At 45.7% G+C, this 22,061-nt stretch overlaps 1 protein-coding gene across 2 annotated transcripts in view; it reads right to left on the bottom strand.

Annotated features, from left to right (window-relative positions):
* Positions 1-22,061, bottom strand: part of hmcn1 (hemicentin 1) — a 241,162-nt gene that overhangs the window by 57,548 nt on the left and 161,553 nt on the right. For both annotated transcript variants that reach the window (XM_055943694.1, XM_055943695.1), the window contains exons 43-65: positions 16,297-16,419; positions 15,878-16,033; positions 15,460-15,744; positions 14,467-14,634; positions 12,545-12,658; positions 12,215-12,301; positions 11,876-12,067; positions 11,195-11,482; positions 10,883-11,028; positions 10,372-10,522; positions 8,859-9,056; positions 7,819-7,932; positions 7,210-7,397; positions 6,870-6,966; positions 6,518-6,679; positions 5,324-5,437; positions 4,942-5,144; positions 4,659-4,740; positions 4,375-4,506; positions 4,111-4,260; positions 3,441-3,597; positions 3,063-3,187; positions 2,636-2,819 (exon numbers count right to left, since the gene is read on the bottom strand). In XM_055943694.1, the coding sequence (XP_055799669.1) occupies positions 2,636-2,819; positions 3,063-3,187; positions 3,441-3,597; positions 4,111-4,260; positions 4,375-4,506; positions 4,659-4,740; positions 4,942-5,144; positions 5,324-5,437; positions 6,518-6,679; positions 6,870-6,966; positions 7,210-7,397; positions 7,819-7,932; positions 8,859-9,056; positions 10,372-10,522; positions 10,883-11,028; positions 11,195-11,482; positions 11,876-12,067; positions 12,215-12,301; positions 12,545-12,658; positions 14,467-14,634; positions 15,460-15,744; positions 15,878-16,033; positions 16,297-16,419 (3,616 nt within the window). The remainder of the gene's footprint in view (positions 1-2,635; positions 2,820-3,062; positions 3,188-3,440; positions 3,598-4,110; positions 4,261-4,374; positions 4,507-4,658; positions 4,741-4,941; positions 5,145-5,323; positions 5,438-6,517; positions 6,680-6,869; positions 6,967-7,209; positions 7,398-7,818; positions 7,933-8,858; positions 9,057-10,371; positions 10,523-10,882; positions 11,029-11,194; positions 11,483-11,875; positions 12,068-12,214; positions 12,302-12,544; positions 12,659-14,466; positions 14,635-15,459; positions 15,745-15,877; positions 16,034-16,296; positions 16,420-22,061) is intronic.

Raw genomic sequence — 22,061 nt, 5'->3', positions numbered from 1 at the left:
CTGACAGAGGCAGAATGGAACAACACATTAATCCTGACAGAGAAAGAATGGGACAACACATTAATCCTGACAGAGAAAGAACGGGACAACACATTAATCCTGACAGAGACAAAATTCAACAACACATTAAACCTGACAGAGGCAGAATGGAACAACACATGAATCCTGACAGAGGCAGAATGGAACAACACATTCATCCTGACAGAGGCAGAATGGTGCAACACATTAATCCTGACAGAGGCAGAATGGAACAACACATGAATCCTGACAGAGGCAGAATGGAACAACACATTCATCCTGACAGAGGCAGAATGGAACAACACATGAATCCTGACAGAGGCAGAATGGAACAACACATTCATCCTGACAGAGGCAGAATGGAACAACACATTAATCCTGACAGAGGCAGAATGGAACAACACATTAATCCTGACAGAGACAGAATGGAACAACACATTCATCCTGACAGAGGCAGAATTGAACAATACATTCATCCTGACAGAGGCAGAATGGAACAACACATTAATCCTGACAGAGGCAGAATGGGACAACACATGAATCCTGACAGAGACAAAATTCAACAACACATTAATCCTGACAGAGGCAGAATGGAACAACACATTAATCCTGACAGAGACAAAAATCAACAACACATTAATCCTGACAGAGACAGAATGGGGCAACACATTAATCCTGACAGAGACAGAATGGGTCAACACATTAATCCTGACAGAGAAAGAATGGGACAACACATTAATCCTGACAGAGACAAAATTCAACAACACATTAAACCTGACAGAGGCAGAATGGAACAACACATGAATCCTGACAGAGACAGAATGGAACAACACATGAATCCTGACAGAGAGGCAGAATGGAACAACACATTAATCCTGACAGAGGCAGAATGGAGCTACACATTAATCCTGACAGAGAGGCAGAATGGAGCTACACATGAATCCTGACAGAGAGGCAGAATGGAGCTACACATTAATCCTGACAGAGAGGCAGAATGGAGCTACACATTAATCCTGACAGAGAGGCAGAATGGAGCTACACATTAATCCTGACAGAGGGCAGAATGGAGCTACACATGAATCCTGACAGAGGCAGAATGGAGATACACATGAATCCTGACAGAGAGGCTGAATGGAGAGACACATTAATCCTGACAGAGAGGCAGAATGGAATGAAATAGTAGCCCTTTCCTGCAGTCTGACCTAGTGACCTCATAGGTGGAATGTTATAAATATTTTACATAATTTCATAATTAATAATCATTATTTTAAAAAACCCGCAGAAAATCCAGTGTTACTTTGTCAAACAATTTTGTTATATTTCAGTCTTCTGTGATGTATATAAAGTGTAGTATTTGGTTGCAAACTCAAAATGTAATACATTTCATCTCTATATCTGACATGGTACAGGTGTCTTCTTTTTTTAAAGTCCTTAACCATGTGTGAAGTGTATACTTTTGTTTGAAAATAGATTTGTTTAAGAAACACTCTGTGTGACCCTGATTTAGCCCACTGCATTAACAGGTCAAACTACTGTGTGACCCTGATTTAGCCCACTGCAGTAAAAGGTCAAACTACTGTGTGACCCTGATTTAGCCCACTGCAGTAAAAGGTCAAACTACTGTGTGACCCTGATTTAGCCCACTGCATTAAAAGGTCAAACTACTGTGTGACCCTGATTTAGCCCACTGCAGTAAAAGGTCAAACTACTGTGTGACCCTGATTTAGCCCACTGCAGTAAAAAGTCAAACTACTGTGTGACCCTGATTTAGCCCACTGCAGTAAAAGGTCAAACTACTGTGTGACCCTGATTTAGCCCACTGCATTAAAAGGTCAAACTACTGTGTGACCCTGATTTAGCCCACTGCATTAAAAGGTCAAACTACTGTGTGACCCTGATTTAGCCCACTGCAGTAAAAAGTCAAACTACTGTGTGACCCTGATTTAGCCCACTGCAGTAAAAGGTCAAACTACTGTGTGACCCTGATTTAGCCCACTGCATTAAAAGGTCAAACTACTGTGTGACCCTGATTTAGCCCACTGCAGTAAAAGGTCAAACTACTGTATGACCCTGATTTAGCCCACTGCATTAAAAGGTCAAACTACTGTGTGACCCTGATTTAGCCCACTGCATTAAAAGGTCAAACTACTGTGTGACCCTGATTTAGCCCACTGCAGTAAAAGGTCAAACTACTGTATGACCCTGATTTAGCCCACTGCATTAAAAGGTCAAACTACTGTGTGACCTGATTTAGCCCACTGCATTAAAAGGTCAAACTACTGTGTGACCCTGATTTAGCCCACTGCAGTAAAATGTCAAACTACTGTGTGACCCTGATTTAGCCCACTGCAGTAAAAAGTCAAACTACAGTGTGACCCTGATTTAGCCCACTGCAGTAAAAAGTCAAACTACTGTGTGACCCTGATTTAGCCCACTGCATTAAAAGGTCAAACTACTGTGTGACATACAGTACAACACATTTGAAACAGTATACAGAACAAAGCAGTATTCATGTAACAGTTTTAAATACATTGCTCTTTCCTTTATATATGTACATTGAAAGACAGAGTACATTACATACAGAATCCGATATATAACCCCTCGACCCCAGACCTACCTGAGCACCTGTCCGGCAGAGAGCAGGCGTATCTGTGAGGAGACAGGGAGAGGCAGTCCGTTCTTCAGCCAGTTGAGCTGAGGTGGAGGGGAGCCCACGGCAACACACTCTATGTTGATGGAGCTGTCCAGAACGGTGGTCAAATCCACAGCCGTATCACTGTTCCCCTTGATCACAGGAGGCACTATGGACACACACACACACACACACACACACACACACACACACACACACACACACACACACACACACACACACACACACACACACACACACACACACACACACACACACACACACACACAACGAAAGAGGACAGAAGATGGAAAGAAGAAAGGAGGGAGAGAGAGATACATTTAAAACTCTTCTTTCATTAAGTAAGGAATACATGCATGGAAGAGAGAGGCTGAGAGAGAGTTAAACTCACCATAGACATTGAGGTTGAATATCCGGTCCTCTTCTCCAGCCTTGTTGGTGGCTACACAGATGTACTTCCCACTGTCAGAGGTTTGAGCTCCAGACACAGTCAGAGTGCTGCCATCTACACTGATCCTGGATAGAATGAGGATGCAAACAAACCATTCATATTAATATAGAGAAACATCCGAAACCCCATGGACGTCATCCCAGTTCCTCTCTCCAGGTCCTTTCAATCTCAGAGTAGCTCCACCTTTCCTTAGATAGGCTACGTCCAATAGTAGCCATTTTGATACACCTATCCAGTCCTCTCAGATCTCCTAAGTGGCTAGGAGATAGGGGTTAGGGGCTAGGAGCTAGGGTCTAGGGGTAGGGGGTTGATGTGTACCTGAGTCCCCTGGATCCTGCCTTGAGGGCCTTGCCGTCCTTCAGCCACTGGATGGAGGGGGGTGGTGTTCCCTGAGAGCGACACACCAGCTGGACGCTGTCATTCAGCAGCACCCCCACCTCACTGGGCATCTCCGAACCTGAGATACTGGGAGGGACTGAGAAAGAGCACAGCCAATCAGATCAGGGACTAACACAGAGCACAGCTAATCAAGGCACAGCCAATCAGATCATTGTTCATTCAGAACAAACTAGTATATATCCAGTATCAGTCAAAAGTTTGGATACTCCTACTCATTCAAGGGTTTTTCTTAATTTTTTACTATTTTCTACATTGTAGAATAATAGTGAAGACACCAAAACTATGAAATAACACATATGGTATCATGTAGTAACCAAAAAAGTGTTAAACAAATCAAAATGTTTTATTTTATTTTAGATTCTTCAAAGTAGGCACCCTTTGCCTTGATGACAGCTTTAACCAGACTAGAAAGAGGAGCGGGAGGCCCCGGTGCACAACTGAGCAAGAGGACAAATACGTTAGAGTGTCTAGTTTGAGAAACAGAAATCTCACATGTCCTCAATTGGCAGCTTCATTAAGTAGTACCTGCAAAACACCACTCTCAACATCAACAGTGAAGTGGCGACTGCAGGATGCTGGCCTTCTTTACCTTGTATGGTGAGGTGGTAACTCTTTCGAGCCTTGCCCTCCACGTTGGAAGCCATACAGGTGTAGGTGCCAGAGTCTGAGAGCTGGGAGCGGGCGATCTGGAGCTTACTGCCTCCAGACAGGATGTGCAGCTCCAGAGACTCTGAGTTCTCTGAGAAAAGAATACTGTCACTTTATTACTTTCCAGTCAATCTTGGGAGGACAATGGAAGTTTGAGATAGTAAATAAGACAATAATAAGTTATATGACTGTGGGTGCTGCTTACCTATGGTCCGACCGTTCTTGAGCCAGATGAGGCTGGGAGGGGGGATGCCCGTGGCGTCACAGGCAAAGGTGACAGGGTTGCTGATGGTCTCCACTATCTTCTCCTCCACTGGACCGTCTATACTGGGGGGCACTGGGCATGGAGGGCCAGAGAATTACAGTTAGGTCAGTTTGACTAAAAGACTCAGATATGTCTCTCTTCTCCATCTCCTTGTTTTTATCCTCAGTGATTAGAATCAGATTTTTTGAGCGTTTCAAGTCTGAGTTTCTAGAATATGATCTTACCATAGATGTTGAGGTGGAAGTTCTTGTCCACCTGTCCGGCCACGTTGGTGGCCTTGCAGACGTACTGGCCAGTGTCAGACACCTAGGAACACAGAGGGCGGACAGGGGATGAATCAATATAACAACTTTCATTAGAAAAGTCACAAAGAAGACTAACCCCATCCAATCGTATCGCTTCCCTTCCCCTAACCCAACCCCACCCCACCCCTTCCCCTAACCCCACCCCTTCCCCTAACACCACCCCAGAGGGGGAGGTTCAGACCTCCCCCTCTGTGTCTCTCACCTCTGCCCCCTTCAGCTCCAGCATCTGTCCCTGTGCCAGGATGCGGAGGTTGGCAGACTCTGTCACCATCCGACCGTTCTTGTACCAGGTGATGGTGGGAGGGGGCACAGCGTTGGACTCACACTCCAGAGTCACTGAGTTGCCCACACGCACACTCACCACCACAGGAGAGTCCCCACTGCTGTCTCTGATACTGGGAGGGACTGGGGGAGAGCCAGGGGAGAGGCAGGGGTGAGAGCAATATTTTTGTAATAGAGTGGACAGGAGCCGTATATGGAAGACAGGGGAAGGAAGAAGGATATGAGAAGGAGACACACGGGGTCAAAGAGCAGTCCAGTAGTGTATGTAGTGTTGTCTGTTCTGTCCTGCTGCAGGTACTGACCAAACACAGTGAGGTGGAGGAGTTTCCTGGCCTCTCCAGCGGGGTTCATGGCTACACAGCTGTACATCCCCCCGTCAGACATCTTAGCCCTCAGAATCTGCAGGGTGCGTCCACCTGGAGAGAGAGAGGAAGGGATTGGGGAGAGATAGGGGAAGGGATTGGGGTGAGATAGGGGAAGGGATGGGGAGAGAGAGAGAGAGAGAGAGAGAGAGGGGGGAAGGAAGGAAGGAATTGGGGAGGGAGAGAGAGAGGAGGGGATGGGGGGGAGAAAGAGAGAGAAAGGGATTAGGGAGGGAGAGAGAGAGGAAGGGATTGGAGAGGGAGAGAGAGAGAGGAAGGGATTGGAGAGGGAGAGAGAGGAAGGGATTGGGAGGGAGAGAAAACAGAAAAGAGAGAGATAAGCAGAGATTAGGATACGTGTGCCCGATCCAATACCAACTTAGTATTTGCATATCCAGTCCATTATTACTATGCATACTACCTCTTCTTTAGCTTATATTACTTGTTATTTTTTACTTTATTCTTTTTATTGTTATTATTAGCTAGGTTTCCATCCAATTTGCAACAGATTTTCATGTGAATATTCAAAAATCTGCAAAAAACTAAATGTGCATTTTCCCTCCAGAGATGTGTTGCCATCAAACTGACTTTTGTCTTATTTAGGAGGTGGAAGGATGCCGGGGGGAGGGGCTTATTTAGGAGGTGGGGCTTATTTAGAAGGTGGAAGGAGGCCAGGGGGAGGGGCTTATTTAGGAGGTGGTGGGAGGTCGGAGGGAAGGGCTTATTTAGGAGGTGGGCTACTCTTTTGACTTTTTTTTGCTGCCAAGTTATTGAAATACCAGTCCCGTGTCACTCCTGAGCAGCCTTGGTTATCAGGGCAAATTTGTAGTGCTGATATTTAGAAGTCTCAGCCATGAACGTAGGCTGACAGTACGTAGGCCTTCAGAATTGCAGGCCTGCGTAGGACGAAGGCAAAGCAGCTAGCGAGGTACTGCTGTGTGTCAGCTGCTGTGGGCAGCCTAGCTGTCTGGAGAAGAAGGGCTCTCTACAAAAGTGTCCAGATATCCGTGTTTTTTAATGTTTCAATCCTTCTCGACTGTAATTGGGTATTTTATTAGGATCCCCATTAGCTGTTGTGAAACCAATGTGATTTGTGGATTCAGATAAGGTATTTAAAATGTGTGTGTGTGTTACCTGGCAGGATGAGTGCGTTGGTATTGGCCTGTACAGGACCCCTGTCTTTGACCCAGCTCAGAGAGGGAGGGGGGAACCCGGTAGCCTCACAAGTCAGAGACACAAAGTTATTCACCACCACAGTCACGTTCTCTGGGTTAGCTCCCACTATGGTGGGGGGGACTGGAGGAGAGAGAAAACAGACAAACTGGCTATCAATATATCAATCAATCCATCCATCCATCAATCCCCACACCTATCCATCCCCCCATCCACCCACCCACTCCCCCACCCATCCATATTAATGAAGATACCAGAGAGATGAGGTGGGTAAACATAGATGAAAACACAATAAAACTCTGTTCTGACTCACCATGGACGTTGAGATTGAAGGATTTCTCTGCGCTTCCCGCCAGGTTATCAGCCACACACACATAGTGGCCTGTGTCTGTCACCTGGGCATTCACCACCTGAGGAAGAGACAGACGGCTCGCTGACGTTACTGTACATAAGGCCTGAGCCTTCAGTCTCTCACTGAGCTTCATCCCCTCATATAATCCCCAGCCTTTCCCAACCCTATAGCACCTCTTTCGCTTTTCAATCAATCAATAAATCAATCCATCAATCCAAGAATCAGTCATCAACCAATCCGTTAATCAATCCCTCAATCAAATACATTTTATTAAGCCCTTTTTCCAGCATAGTCCAGTCACCTGCAGGGAGCGTCCATTGGAAAGTAGTCTGTGGGGTCCTTTAGGGCTTATTGGCTGACTGTCCTTCAGCCAGGTGATTTTAGGGGTGGGACTTCCGTCCACTTGACACTCCAACACTGTGGTCTTATTCACCTGGATCACCATCTCCTCAGGTAGGTCCCGGTCCGCCCCGCGGATTGAGGGGGGCTCTGGGATTCAACACACACACAGTCAGTTTGTACCTGAGATTCCAAACAGTATTTGAAGTTATTTGACATATACTTTTGACCCAGGCCAGCTCAGTTTAGACAGGTGGTGATTTTCCCCTCTACTCACGACCCAGGCCAGCTCAGTTTAGATGGGTGGTGTTTTCCCCTCTACTCACGACCCAGGCCAGCTCAGTTTAGATGGGTGGTGTTTTCCCCTCTACTCACGACCCAGGCCAGCTCAGTTTAGATGGGTGGTGTTTTCCCCTCTACTCACGACCCAGGCCAGCTCAGTTTAGATGGGTGGTGTTTTCCCCTCTACTCACGACCCAGGCCAGCTCAGTTTAGATGGGTGGTGTTTTCCCCTCTACTCACGACCCAGGCCAGCTCAGTTTAGATGGGTGGCGTTTTCCCCTCTACTCACCCAGCACTCTGACGTCATACTGGATGGAGTCCTCTCCCGCCTCATTCACCGCCAAGCACGTATACCTCCCAGAATCCTCAGCCTGAGCCCTGGGGATCTGCAGCACTCGCCCACCTGGAGAGGTAGTCACAGTCAGAGTCACACACACACACACACACACACACACACACACACACACGCATGCAAGCACACACGTGCATGCACTGGCAAGCAAGCAAGCACACATACAGTGTCATGAAAAAGTATTTGCCCCCTTTCTGATTTTCTCTATTTTTGCATATTTTTGATACTAAATGTTATCAGATCTTCAACCAAAACTTAATATTAGATAAAGGGAACCTGAGTTTACAAATAACCAAAAAATATATACTTTTCTTTAATAATTAACAAAGTTATGCAACACCAAATGCCCTTGCGTGAGAAAGTAATTGCCACCTTACACTCAATAACTGGTTGTGCCACCTTTAGCTGCAATGACTCCAACCAAACACTTCCTATAGTTGTTGATCAGTCTCTCAAATCGCTGTGGAGGAATTCTGTCTCCAAAACATACAATCATGTCTCCATGAAAATGACTAAAAAGGAACAAATTAGAAATTTTGGAATGGCCTAGTCAAAGTCCAGACCTAATCCCAATTGAGATGTTGTGGCAGGACATGAAACGGGCAGTTCAGGCTTGAAACCCACAAATGTCCCTGAGTTAAAGCAGTTCTGCATGGAAGAGTGGGACAGAATTGCTCCACAGCGACTACAGGAAGTGTTTGGTTGGAGTCATTGCAGCTAAAGGGGGCACAACCAGTTATTAAGTGTAAGGGGGCAATTACTTTTTCACACAGGTGCATGAGGTGTTGCAGAACCTTGTTTATGAAATACATTAAATAAGTATGTAAGTTGTTGTGTTATTTGTTAACTCAGGTTCCCTTTATCTAACATTAGATTTTGGCTCAAGATCTGATTCAGTATAAAAAAAATATGTAAAAGTAGAGAAAATTAAGAAGGGGGAAGATACTTTTTCACAGCACTGTAGGTCCTCTCCTCACCAGGCATGATGAGCACGTTTTCGTTGGAGGCCATTGGGTGTCCATCTTTGTACCAGGTGAGTGTGGGTGGGGGAACAGCGTTGGTCTCACAGTACAGAGAAATAGGGCTGTTTAGTATCACATCCTTAACATCACCCCCAGTGCCTGGTGTCGAGGTGGTATCTCCCACCCCCCCGGGACGCTGGAAACTAGGAGGGACTGAAGAGGAGAGAGAGAGACAGAGAAAGAGACGGAGAGAGAAAAAGAGAGTTAGGGTTATCTTTATGACAGCTACTACAGTCAATGTTTAGGATGTAATTAAATGCTTTCACCTACCACTAGATGACAGCCTCTGCTAAGATTTACAGCTTCTGATTAAATACTGTCACCTACCACTTGAGGGCAGCCTCTGCTAAGACTTACAGCTTCTGATTAAATACTGTCACCTACCACTAGAGGGAAGGCTCTGTTAAGATTTACAGCTTCTGATTAAATACTGTCACCTACCACTTAAGGGCAGCCTCTGTTAAGATTTACAGCTTCTGATTAAATACTGTCACCTACCACTTGAGGGCAGCCTCTGCTAAGACTTACAGCTTCTGATTAAATACTGTCACCTACCACTAGAGGGAAGGCTCTGTTAAGATTTACAGCTTCTGATTAAATACTGTCACCTACCACTTAAGGGCAGCCTCTGTTAAGATTTACAGCTTCTGATTAAATACTGGCACCTACCACTAGAGGGAAGGCTCTGTTAAGATTTACAGCTTCTGATTAAATACTGGCACCTACCACTAGAGGGCAGCCTCTGCTAAGATCAAAGCCAAAATCAAATCGCAGTGTTTTTGTTTACGTGTTAACGAGCGTGTACACGCTGGAATTAGAATGTATGGTAGTGAATGAGAGAAAACAGGCAGGCTGCGAGTGTCAATGTCGTCAACTGTGTCATGCACTTCAAACTAGAAAGCAAGTCTATTTTTTGGTCTGCGCGAAGCAATGCTGGTAAATTGAGAGGATAAATTGCCAGAAAATAGACTGTTTGTGCATTGTTACGTCTGAAATTGTGACATGTATAGTTAAAAAGTGTCTATTTAGTGTTTGTTTAGTTTATCTGCCAGTGCCAATAATACATATGAGAACAATAACTTCATGTCTACCTGTGTTGATTTAGATCACAGGCATATAGCCTAGGCGGGCATATAGCCTAGACAGGCATATATCCTAGACGGGCATATATCCTAGACGGGCATATATCCTAGACGGGCATATATCCTAGACAGCCATATAGCCTAGACAGGCATATAGCCTAGACAGGCTACGCCTGGGAAACTCCAGGAATTCCGATTTTAAGACAGAATACTGTTATGTAGCAAGAATGAGATTAGCCAAATTCTTTATAACCTGCTAGCGTGTACTAGCTACAACTCTCCTCAAGTTCATGCCAACATACCACTAGATGGCAGCCTCTGCTAAGACTTCACAGTAGAGTCCTGCAGAGGGGCTAGACAGCACAAGCAATGGGAACGCAGTTCACCTTGTATATTTATATCAAAGTCCTTCTCGTCCTCCCCGGCGATGTTGGTTGCTACGCAGGTGTAGCGTCCAGTGTCGGACACCTGAGCATGTTTGATCCTGACAATACGACCGTTGGCATTAATTGTCACATGGTCATCTGCCCTCAGGACCTGGAGAACAGAGGAATATCAGGGTTGGTTGTAGAAGGATGCGTGGTCAGTGTGTGTGTGTAAAAGAGATAGAGAGACAGAGGAGAGACAGAGGAGAGAGAAAGAGAGAGAAAGAGAGAGAGAAAGAGAGAGGAGAGAAGAGAGAGGAGAAAAGGAGTGAGAGAGGAGAGAGAGAGAGAAAGAAAGAGAGGAGAAAAAAGAGAGTGAGAGAGAGAGAGAGAGGAGAGAGGAGAGAGGAGAGAGGAGAGAGGAGAGAGAGAGAGAGAGAGAGAGAGAGAGAGAGAGAGAGAGAGAGAGAGAGAGAGAGAGAGAGAGAGAGAGAGAGAGAGAGAGGAGTGTGTGTACAGGTAAAGTGCTGACCTGTCCGTCTTTGTACCATTGCAGTGAGGGTGTAGGGATGGCCTGAGCCTCACACTCCAGGGTCAGAGTGTTGTTGACCTTTATCTTGACCTCTTTGGGGGCCAGCCCCTCACCTGGGACATCATTCTTATTGATTTGGGGAGGAACTGCAGGATAGGACAGGAGGGGAGTTACAGTTACATACAGTCACAGATATCACAGCCACACAGATAGTTACAGACCATGGCAAAACAATGATGTGTCCTTATTGGACAAGTTGAGGTAGTACCTCCCTATCTCACTCCCATCTTTCAAAACGTTTTCGTCACTCACTGTAAACTTTGACCTCGTAGTTCTTCAGGCTGTCTCCAGCCTCATTAGTGGCCACACAGGTGTACCTCCCAGCATCCTCCTCCTTGGCGTTCAGGATCTGCAGGGTCCGCCCACCTGGCAGCACTCGAACGTTGTGGCTGGACTCGAACGGCGTCCCATCCTTGAGCCATGTGATGAGGGCAGGGGGGTAGGACTGCACCTCACACACCAGAGACGTGGGGCTACTCAGGGTGACCGTCACCTCTTCAGCCGAACCCTCGGGACCTGAGCCCACGATGGTGGGAGACACTGGCGGGGGGGGTGGGGGGGTGGGGGGGGGGGGGGGGGGGGGGCGAGAGGAGAGGGGATTCAGACTCTTGGTCAATGACGCTAGTGGGGCTTCTTTGATAAGGTGATGGTGGATGCATAGAATAAATCACCAGGGTAAACCTTATATACCACAGCACCTCCTATCTTAAACACGGCCATGACAAAGTGATAACATCTTGTGAAGCTTTAGCATGTCACGCAATGGTTTCAAAATGGAAATAAAGTATGACAGATTTCACAGGCTCGGTGACTTACTGAGAGAAGCCTCCTACAAACCCTCTGAAAATGTGATCTCAATGGGATAGTTTTATACCAGTATAAATAAAGGACACATACGTAAATAAAATATACTGAGAGTAGTTGTCCTCCTACCCAGTACATTGAGGTTGAAGTGTCTGCTGCGGTCTCCTGCTCTGTTGTGTGCCAGGCAGCTGTACCTGCCCGTGTCATCCACCTGGGCACCAGATATCTGGAGGTACCGTCCGTGAGTCAACACCTGGTGACGTCTGTCTGTCCCTAACGACTGTCCGTCCTTCAGCCAGGTGATCTCCGGCACTGGGTTACCTAGTTAACGGTTAATAACAGGTTCTTAGCGACCATCGGGATGGTGAAATAGTTTCCTGTTACAGTATGTAAGAACTGTAAAATAGTCTATTTTGGATTGAGATATGTTTAGGCATTGTGGAGTTGTGTTGCCATGATGTCACTGACCTGCGACCTCACAGGTCAGTGTCACGTTGTGTTTCTCCTTGACCTTGGCATCCTGCACCGTGCCTTCATCCACAATGCTAGGGGGGACTGGAAGATGACATGCATGGAAAGGGTTAAGAGCAATTCAACTACTGTACCAACCCTCAACCATGGATGTAGGCCTTATAATGGGATTATGAAGGCTTCATTGCGTTCAAACTGGTTGTTCATGTTAAGTCCGTCTAGTAGTGGTTATCAGGTATTCTCACTATCACAATATCCACCAGTGACATACTGAAATACACAGGTCAAAGGCCTGAGAGATAAGATAAAGGTCATTAACGTCATTACCCAGGATGTCCAGGTCAAAGTTCTTCCTCTCCTCTCCGGCCGTGTTGGACACAATGCAGCTGTATCTCCCAGCATCCTCCACTGCTGCGTGCATCAGACGAAGGCTCCGCCCTCCTGACAAACATGTCAATACTTGGTTGAGCTCAAGTCTCTAAATAATCACTGTGTCTTTGATTGGTCCTTTTCAAAACTTAATCTAAAGTCAATATTTATTTTGTGTCCCAAATGGTAAAATATTTCCTACACAATGCACTACTTTACATAGGGAATATGGTGCAATTTGGGACAGTTTGAAGCCTAAAGAGGTGCAAACAGACAAAATGCTCCCTCACACATCACAATTGTGGCTTCCATGCAGTCTGCTTTCTGGGGCACTAAAAATCCATTTAGCTGTGTGAAACAGGATACACTGACCAAGCCACAGCTGTTCAAACACACCCACTCAAACAGATGAACTCAGGTCAGTTACTATTTTCTCTCTTTTTTTACTTCAAAAACAACAGTTATTATCTGGAAACAGAAAACAACACACACACACACACACACACACACACACACACACACACACACACACACACACACACACACACACACACACACACACACACACACACACACACACACACACACACACACACACACACACACACACACACACACACACACACACACACACACACACACACACCAACTTCAAGGAGCACATCAGATCCATCCCAGAGGACAAGTAGCATGTTCTCTGATTTCAAGTAGAAAATTGTCCCCGACGGATGTGGCTCTTAGAAGAGGACTGAGCTTATTTATTTTTATGGTAAAATTTTATCATAATATTTCAATATTTCTGGCAGGATTAAATCATAATTTTTATGGTAGGATTAAATCATTATTTTTATAGCTGTTTTTTATTTCAAATATGTAACTTTTGTGGGGATAATTTTTCTTAAATTTACAGCTGAACGTGCAATAAATGAATATCATGTTAACTGGCTTGCCTGCTTCAGTGGAGAATTACTGACCACACCCCACAGAGTTTGAACCAGTAATCACCTCTACACAAATCCATTTCCCTGGCTGACCACAATCACAACCACCATATCCCCTTTCCTCACATCCTCTAGCCTGAAAAGGTGGTCAGGCTGCGGTTGATGTGTGTGACCGCTGGTCATGGTCCATGTTTGAGGCCAGGCTGTGTTTGTATTAGAGTGAGTTAGGACGGTAAAGGAAGTGACTGAGGTAAAGTGACTACCATAACTTCAGGAGGTCGAGGGGTCGTCCCAACTGCAACCCTGTTCCCGATCGAGTGCACTATTTTTAACAAGAGCCCTGGTCAAAAGTAGTAAACTATCTAGGGAACAGGGTGCCAGTTGGGAGGTGGCCTGAATCTAGCTACAGTCAGGACCGCTGACTGTTGTGTTTGGAAGCACAAAGAGAGCAGCTTGTTAAAGCGTTCAACAACAAAAACTCCTGCCTCTCCCAGAGGTTTGTCTTTCTACACACCGCCTCGTCTGCAGCTCTGTTGGGGTTGGCCTTCGTCCTACTGATCACATTACTGCTTATTACAGTTGATGTAGTGCAACTGTTTGGCCTTTCAACTGTAGCTGGGAGACAGATTGATCAACGTGACTCCACAGAGAGTCAGACTATGTGGCTAGATAGTACCAGAGACCATTGTTGTAATAGAAGGCCCTGATTATTCCTGTACTTCTCAATCATTGGTTCCTTTCCTCGTCTACTTCCCTTGACCACTTAACTAGAAGGACCTATATTCCTGACCATGTGACCTGACATTAAGCACAAAGGAAATGAGGGGGATAAGGATACAAAGCGTTGTCATAGCAACAGACGGTTGTAAGGATACACGTCAACGACAGCCATCTTCACCTAGATGATGTCACACAAGGCAGACCGAATGGCGAGCTAACCTGAGAGGACGCGGACAGAGCTGGAGGCTCTGATTGGCCGTCCGTCCTTCAGCCAGGTGATAGCAGGAAGAGGGATGCCGGAGGCCTCACAGGTCAGGACCACAGGGTTGTTCACCACCACACTCACATTCTCTGGGACCTGGGTCTGACCGCTGATACTGGGGGGGACTGGAGAGAGGATGTACATACATGTACATTAACACACATGTTTATTTTACTATCCTTGTGGAGACCAAACAATTGATTCCATTCAAAATACTATTTCCCCTAACCCCTAACCCTAAATCTCAACCTAACCCTAATTGTAACCCTAAACCTAACCCCTAACCCTAAATCTCAACCTAACCCTAATTGTAACCCTAAACCTAACCCCTAACCCTAAATCTCAACCTAACCCTAATTGTCACCCTAAACCTAACCCCTAACCCTAAATCTCAACCTAACCCTAACACCTAACCCTAAATCTCAACCTAACCCTAATTGTAACCCTAAACCTAACCTTAAATCTCAACCTAACCCTAATTGTAACCCTAAACCTAACCCCTAACCCTAAATCTCAACCTAACCCTAATTGTAACCCTAAACCTAACACCTAACCCTAAATCTCAACCTAACCCTAATTGTAACCCTAAACCTAAACCCTAACCGTAAATCTCAACCTAACCCTAACACCTAAGCCTAAAATAGCAATTTGTCTTGTGGGGACCAAATGTCCCCACTTGTCCGAATGTTCCTTGTTTTACCATCCTTGTGAGGACTTCTGGTCCCCACAAGGATAGTAAAACCAAAACACACACACACACCATATATCATGTACAGAATGTGGTCACAAACTGCTGATAGGAACTGAGACACAAGACACAAGATATCATAATACTAGCAGGTACAGAATATGTTTCTTTCAGCCATATAGTCCAGTGTATTGCATCAACCCCCCCCCCCCCTCCCTTCCACTCTCTATTCTAAGTTATGCTATGCTGACGAGAGTCTTACCGTGTACGTTGACATCATGCTTGCTGTCAGCCTGTCCCGCCACATTCACCGCCACACACGTGTAGCGCCCCGTGTCCGAAACCTTGGCGTCCTTGATTTGTAGGAGCCGCCCCTCATTTAGCACCTGAGCCCCACGCTGGCCTGTGATTGGTCTACCGTCCTTCAGCCATGTGACCGCTGGGCGGGGCACGCCGTCGGCCTCGCACTGCAGCGTGATGTCTCCTCCCCTCGTCATGGTGATGTCATTTCCTGCGGTCCCCTCACTGCGTCTGATGGAAGGGCGGACTGCAGTGAGAGGAGAGAGTGAGTGAAGAGCATGCCCTCCTGAGGACACACACACACACACACACATACACATACACACACACACATGCACACACGTTTTTAGCACTGTGAGGTTTCTGTACTATTTTCGTACCATACACCTGCAGGCTGTACTCCTTGGCTGTGTTGCCGGCGGCGTTGGAGGCGGTGCAGGTGTAAGAGGCGGAGTCTGTCCTCTCAGCACCGGAGATCTGTAGCTGACGACCCCCCGACAGGGCCCGGACCCTCGAGTCCGACTTCAACTCTGAACCTGAGAGAAAAATACACACACACATAGATAAACAACTGCACACACACACACACACACACACACACACACACACACACACACACACACACACACACACACACACACACACACACACACACACACACACACACACACACAGGTATACACACACTCATACACACACTCTCAACGCATGCATACACTCATATACACACTCATACACACACACACACTGGTATGCACACACTCTCAAATGCATGCACACACACACCGATCCTTCTTACCGTTCTTGCGCCAGGTGAGGCTGGGAGGTGGAATGCCACTGGACTCACACACAAGAGTGATCAGACTTCCCTCAATCACTGTCATGGGAGACACATCCTCTGAACCCCGGATACTGGGAGAGACTGGGGATGCACAGGGAATATTTACACAGCTGAACGCATTATGAAAGGAGTGGTAATGGAGTAGACTGTCATAACAATGAGAAAAAAACTGGGGTGCTCATCACATTACAAATCAACTCTCATCACATTGCACACATTATTCAACGTTAATCACATTACGAATCAACTCTCATCACATTACGCACATTATTCAACGTTAATCACATTACGAATCAACTCTCATCACATTACGCACATTATTCAACGTTAATCACATTACGAATCAACGCTCATCACATTAACCTGTTGAGGCTGGGGGCGCTGTTGTCACTATTTATGCTAATCGTGTAATTTTTGAAACGGCTTCCCACAAAATTCTTGATCGTACAATATGCATATTATTATTGTTATTGGATAGAAAACAGTCTATAGTTTCTATAGGAGTTGAAATTTTGTCTCTAAGTGGAACAGAACCCATTCTACAGCAATTTCCCTGACATGGAGTCAGATTTCAGAAATGTTGGCCCCTGATCTGGAGTCAGTTAAAAGGCCACAGTTATTGCTATGAGTATACGGACACTGCTTACGTCTTCCCCTGGATGCCTTTACGTGATGACGATTTGAATGGGGTCGATTGCGCGTTCACAGGCACTACAAATTAAAAAACCCTGTAGCTAGTCACTCTTTTGGAGCTGCGTCATGCGCCTGGAGGACACCGACCCGCACCTATATGCACTTTTTTCTAACAAAACCTATCCCATACCATAAATATGTTATCAGACTGTCATCTGATGAGTTTTTTTCTTGGTTAGGGGCTATAAATATCTTAGTTTAGCCGAATTGGTGATAGCTACTGGTGTTGGTGGACAAATAAAAGATGGTGGATTATGCTAATGTGTTTTTAGCTAATAGATTTACATCTTTACATATTGTGTCTTCCCTGTAAAACATTTTAAAAATCGGACATGTTGGCTGGATTCACAAGATCTGTGTCTTTCATTAGCTGTATTGGACTTTAATGTGTGAAAGTTAAATATTTTAAAAAAATATTTTTTTTGAATTTCGCGGCTCTGCCTTTTCAGTGGGGGTGGGGGGGGAGTGCCGCTAGCGGCACCCTCATCCTAGACAGGTTAAGCACATTATTCAACTCTCATCACATTACGCACATTATTCAACGTTAATCACATTACGAATCAACTCTCATTGCATTACGCACATTATTCAGCGTTAACCTGTTGGGGATGGGGGCGCTGTTTAGACTATTTATGCTAATGTGGCTAATTTTTTAAACGGCTTCCCACAAAATCCTTGATCGTACAATATGCATATTATTATTATTATTGGATAGAAAACAGTCTATAGTTTCTATAGGAGTTGAAATTTTGTCTCTAAGTGGAACAGAGCCCATTCTACAGCAATTTCCCTGACATGGAGTCAGATTTGAGAAACGTTGGCCACTTTTCTGAAGTCATTTAAACGGGCAATGTCGTTGCTATGACTATACGGACACTTCTTACGTCTTCCCCTGGATGCCTTTACGTGATGACGATTCCAACGGGCTCGATTGCTCGTTCACAGGCCCTACAAATGAAAAAAACCTTTAGCTAGCAAGTCTTTTCTTGCTGCGTAACGCGCGTGGAAGACACCGACCCTCTCCTGTTCCAAGCGTTAGTTTAGCCTGTTATATTTCTCCGGTCATCTTTTCACTCGTTATAGGAGTTACAAACATCACAAAGTAGTTAATTTAAAGCGTTTTATAGCAATTTATATCCGTTTAGTGCGATTTTGGGACATTTATTTTTGCAACGATGTGAAAAGTTGGGAACGCTTTTCAGTTCATCCCGAACGTAGTTGACATTTCCACATGGCAAGAGGACAGCTTTCCACCAAAAGACGATTTCTCCCAAGAAAGGATCCTTTGCCCAAGATACTGATGGAAGAACAGCTCAAGGTAGGACATTTTTATTATGATAAATCGTGTTTCTGTCGAAACATTTTAGTGGCTTAGGACGCCATGTTTTTTGACGTAGCTTCGCTTGGCGCAAACTGTATTGAAAAGTAAGGATAAACTAAAAAATGTAATAACGCAATTGTATTAAGAATTAAATTGTCTATCAATCCCTGTCCACCCTATATTTTTTAGTCACGTTTATGAGTATTTATGTATAAGAGTAGATCACTGTCTAAGTGGCGCAAGGACGTTTTCTTTACCAGCTTGTCTACATTTCACATTGTCTAACCATGATTTTGGTGGCTAAATATAAACATTTTCGATCAAACTGTATATGCATGTTGTAATGTGATGTTACAGGAGTGTCATCGGAAGAATTCTGAGAAGGTTAGTGAAAAAATTAATATCTTTTGGCGATGTTGACTTTTATCGCTCACTTTGGCTAGAATCAATGCTGGGCTGCTAATTGCTATGTGCTAAGCTAATATAACGATTTATTGTGTTTTCGCTGTAAGACACTTAGAAAATCTGAAATATTGTCTGTATTCACAGGATCTGTGTCTTTCGATTCGTGTATGCTGTGTATTTTTACGAAATGTTTGATGATTAGTAGTTAGGTAAACACGTTGCTCATTGTAATTATTCTAGTCCATTTGTGATGGTGGGTGCAATTGTAAACTATGCCATATACCTGAAATATGCACTTTTTTCTAACAAAACCTATCCCATACCATAAATATGTTATCAGACTGTCATCTAATGAGTTTTTTTGTTGGTTAGGGGCTATAAATATCTTAGTTTAGCCGAATTGGTGATGGCTACTGGTGTTGGTGGACAAATAAAAGATGGTGGATTATGCTAATGTGTTTTTAGGTAATAGATGTACATCTTTACATATTGTGTCTTCCCTGTAAAACATTTTAAAAATCGGAAATGTTGACTGGATTCATAAGATCTGTGTCTTTCATTAGCTGTATTGGACTTTAATGTGTGAAAGTTAAATATTTTAAAAAAATATTTTTTTTGAATTTCGCGGCACTGGTTTTTCAGTGGGGGGGGGGGGGGGTGTGCCGCTAGCGCCACGCTGATCCTAGACAGGTTAATCACATTACGAATCAACTCTCATCGCATTACGCACATTATTCAACGTTAATCACATTACGAATCAACTCTCATCGCATTACGCACATTATTCAACCTTAATCACATTACGAATCAACTCTCATCACATTACGCACATTATTCAACCTTAATCACATTACGAATCAACTCTCATCACATTACGCACATTATTCAACGCTCATCACATTACGCAAATTATTCAACGCTCATCACATTACGCACATTATTCAACGCTCATCACATTACACACATTATTCAACGCTCATCACATTACGCACATTATTCAAAGCTAACGTATTTTATTCAACGCTCATCACATTACGCACATTATTCAACCCTCATCACATTACGCACATTATTCAACGTTAATCACATTAAGCACATTATTCAACGTTAATCACATTACGCACATTATTCAAAGCTCACATATATTATTCAACACTCATCACATTACACACATTATTCAAAGCTCATTGCATTATGCACATTATTCAACGCGTTTCACGTTTTTCAACGCTCAACACATTATTCATTATCCGTAGTTTATGCCTGCCCATACCATAACCCCACCGCCACCATGGGGCACTCTGTTCACAACGTTGACATCAGCTGAACCACTCGCCCACACGACGCCTGTAACGGGTGACGCTCTCCTCATCCTCGGACGAGGTGAGGAGAGAAGGATCTTCTGACCAAAACGCAGCTTGTGGGAAATAAGCCATCTTTATTATAACAACGATGATGGCAAACACGAAACAGAAAAACAAACACTTTCCAAACTACAAAATAACAAAACGACGTTGACGAAACCTGAACATAAACTTATATAACTAAACATAAACTTACGTACAGGAAACAGACGACATCGAAACGAAAACGAAACAAACAAACGCTACAGTCCAGTGTGGTACGAACAAACATACTGACACAGGAGACAATCACCCACAAACAAACAGTGAGAATGCCCTACCTAAATATGACTCTTGATTAGAGGAAAACGCAAACCACCTGCCTCTAATCAAGAGCCATACCAGGCAAACCAAAACCAACATAGAAACAGATAACATAGAATGCCCACCCAACCTCACGTCCTGACCAACTAACACACAAAACTAACATAAATAGGTCAGGAACGTGACAGTACCCCCCCCACAAGGTGCGAACTCCGGACGCACCAGCACAAAGTCTAGGGGAGGGTCTGGGTGGGCATCTAACCACGGTGGTGGCTCAGGCTCCGGGCGCGGTTCCCACCCCACCATAATCCATCCTAACTTCCTCCCTCCAAGAATGTCCACCCTCTTTTTTCCCCCACACAATTCTCTTAATAATATACCTAATAAGGATAACACCGGGACAGAGAGATAAATCAAGATAGAGGGATAGATAAGAATATAGAGGTAGATGAAGATAGAGAGGGAGATCAGGATAGAGGGGCAACTCCGGACTGAAAGGCAGCTCCGGACAGAGAGACAGCTCTGGACTGATGGGCAGTTCTGGGTATTTAGCCTTTTCAGGCTGAAGGGCAGCTCATGGCTGACTGACGAATCTCGACGCTCATGGCTGGCTGACGGCTCTCGACGCTCATGGCAGGCTGACGGCTCTCGACGCTCATGGCAGGCTGACGGCTCTCGACGCTCATGGCAGGCTGACGGCTCTCGACGCTCATGGCAGGCTGACGGCTCTCGACGCTCATGGCGCTCTGACGGCTCTGGCTGCTCATGGCTCTCTGACGGCTCTGGCTGCTCATGGCTCTCTGACGGCTCTGGCTGCTCATGGCTCTCTGACGGCTCTGGCTGCTCATGGCTCTCTGACGGCTCTGGCTGCTCATGGCTCGCTGGCGGCTCTGGCAGATCCTGTCTGGTTGGCGGCTCTGGCAGATCCTGTCTGGTTGGCGGCTCTGGCAGATCCTGTCTGGTTGGCGGCTCTGGCAGATCCTGTCTGGTTGGCGGCTCTGGCAGATCCTGTCTGGTTGGCGGCTCTGGCAGATCCTGTCTGGCTGACGGCTCTAGCGGCTCCTGTCTGGCTGATGGCTCTAGCGGCTCCTGTCTGGCTGACGGCTCTGTAGGCTCATGGCAGACGGGCGGCTTTGCAGGCTCATGGCAGACGGGCGGCTTTGCAGGCTCCTGGCAGACGGATGGCTCAGACGGCGCTGGGGAGACGGATGGCTCAAATGGCGCTGGGGAGACGGATGGCTCAGATGGCGCTGGGGAGACGGATGGCTCAGATGGCGCTGGGGAGACGGATGGCTCAGATGGCGCTGGGGAGACGGATGGCTCTGGCCGGATATGGCGCACTGTAGACCTGGTGCGTGGTGCCGGAACTGGAGGCACCGTGCTAATGATAAGCACCTTCCTACTAGTGCGGGGAGCAGGGACAGGGCACACTGTATTCTCAAAGCCTACTCTATCCCTGATGCGTGGTACCGGCACTGTTGACACCGGGCTGAGGACAAGCACATCAGGATTAGTAGGGGGAGAAGATACAGTGGGTTCAGGGCTCTGGAGACGCACAGGTAGCTTAGTGCGTGGGCCCGGAACTGGAGGCACCGGGCTAGATACACGCACCACAGGGAGAGTGCGTGGAGGAGGAA

This window comes from Salvelinus fontinalis, chromosome 14, assembly GCF_029448725.1.
Source record: "Salvelinus fontinalis isolate EN_2023a chromosome 14, ASM2944872v1, whole genome shotgun sequence".
Classification (NCBI taxonomy): domain Eukaryota; kingdom Metazoa; phylum Chordata; class Actinopteri; order Salmoniformes; family Salmonidae; genus Salvelinus; species Salvelinus fontinalis.
Note: the sequence above shows the minus strand (reverse complement) of the source record. Positions and strands in the feature narration are given on the sequence as shown.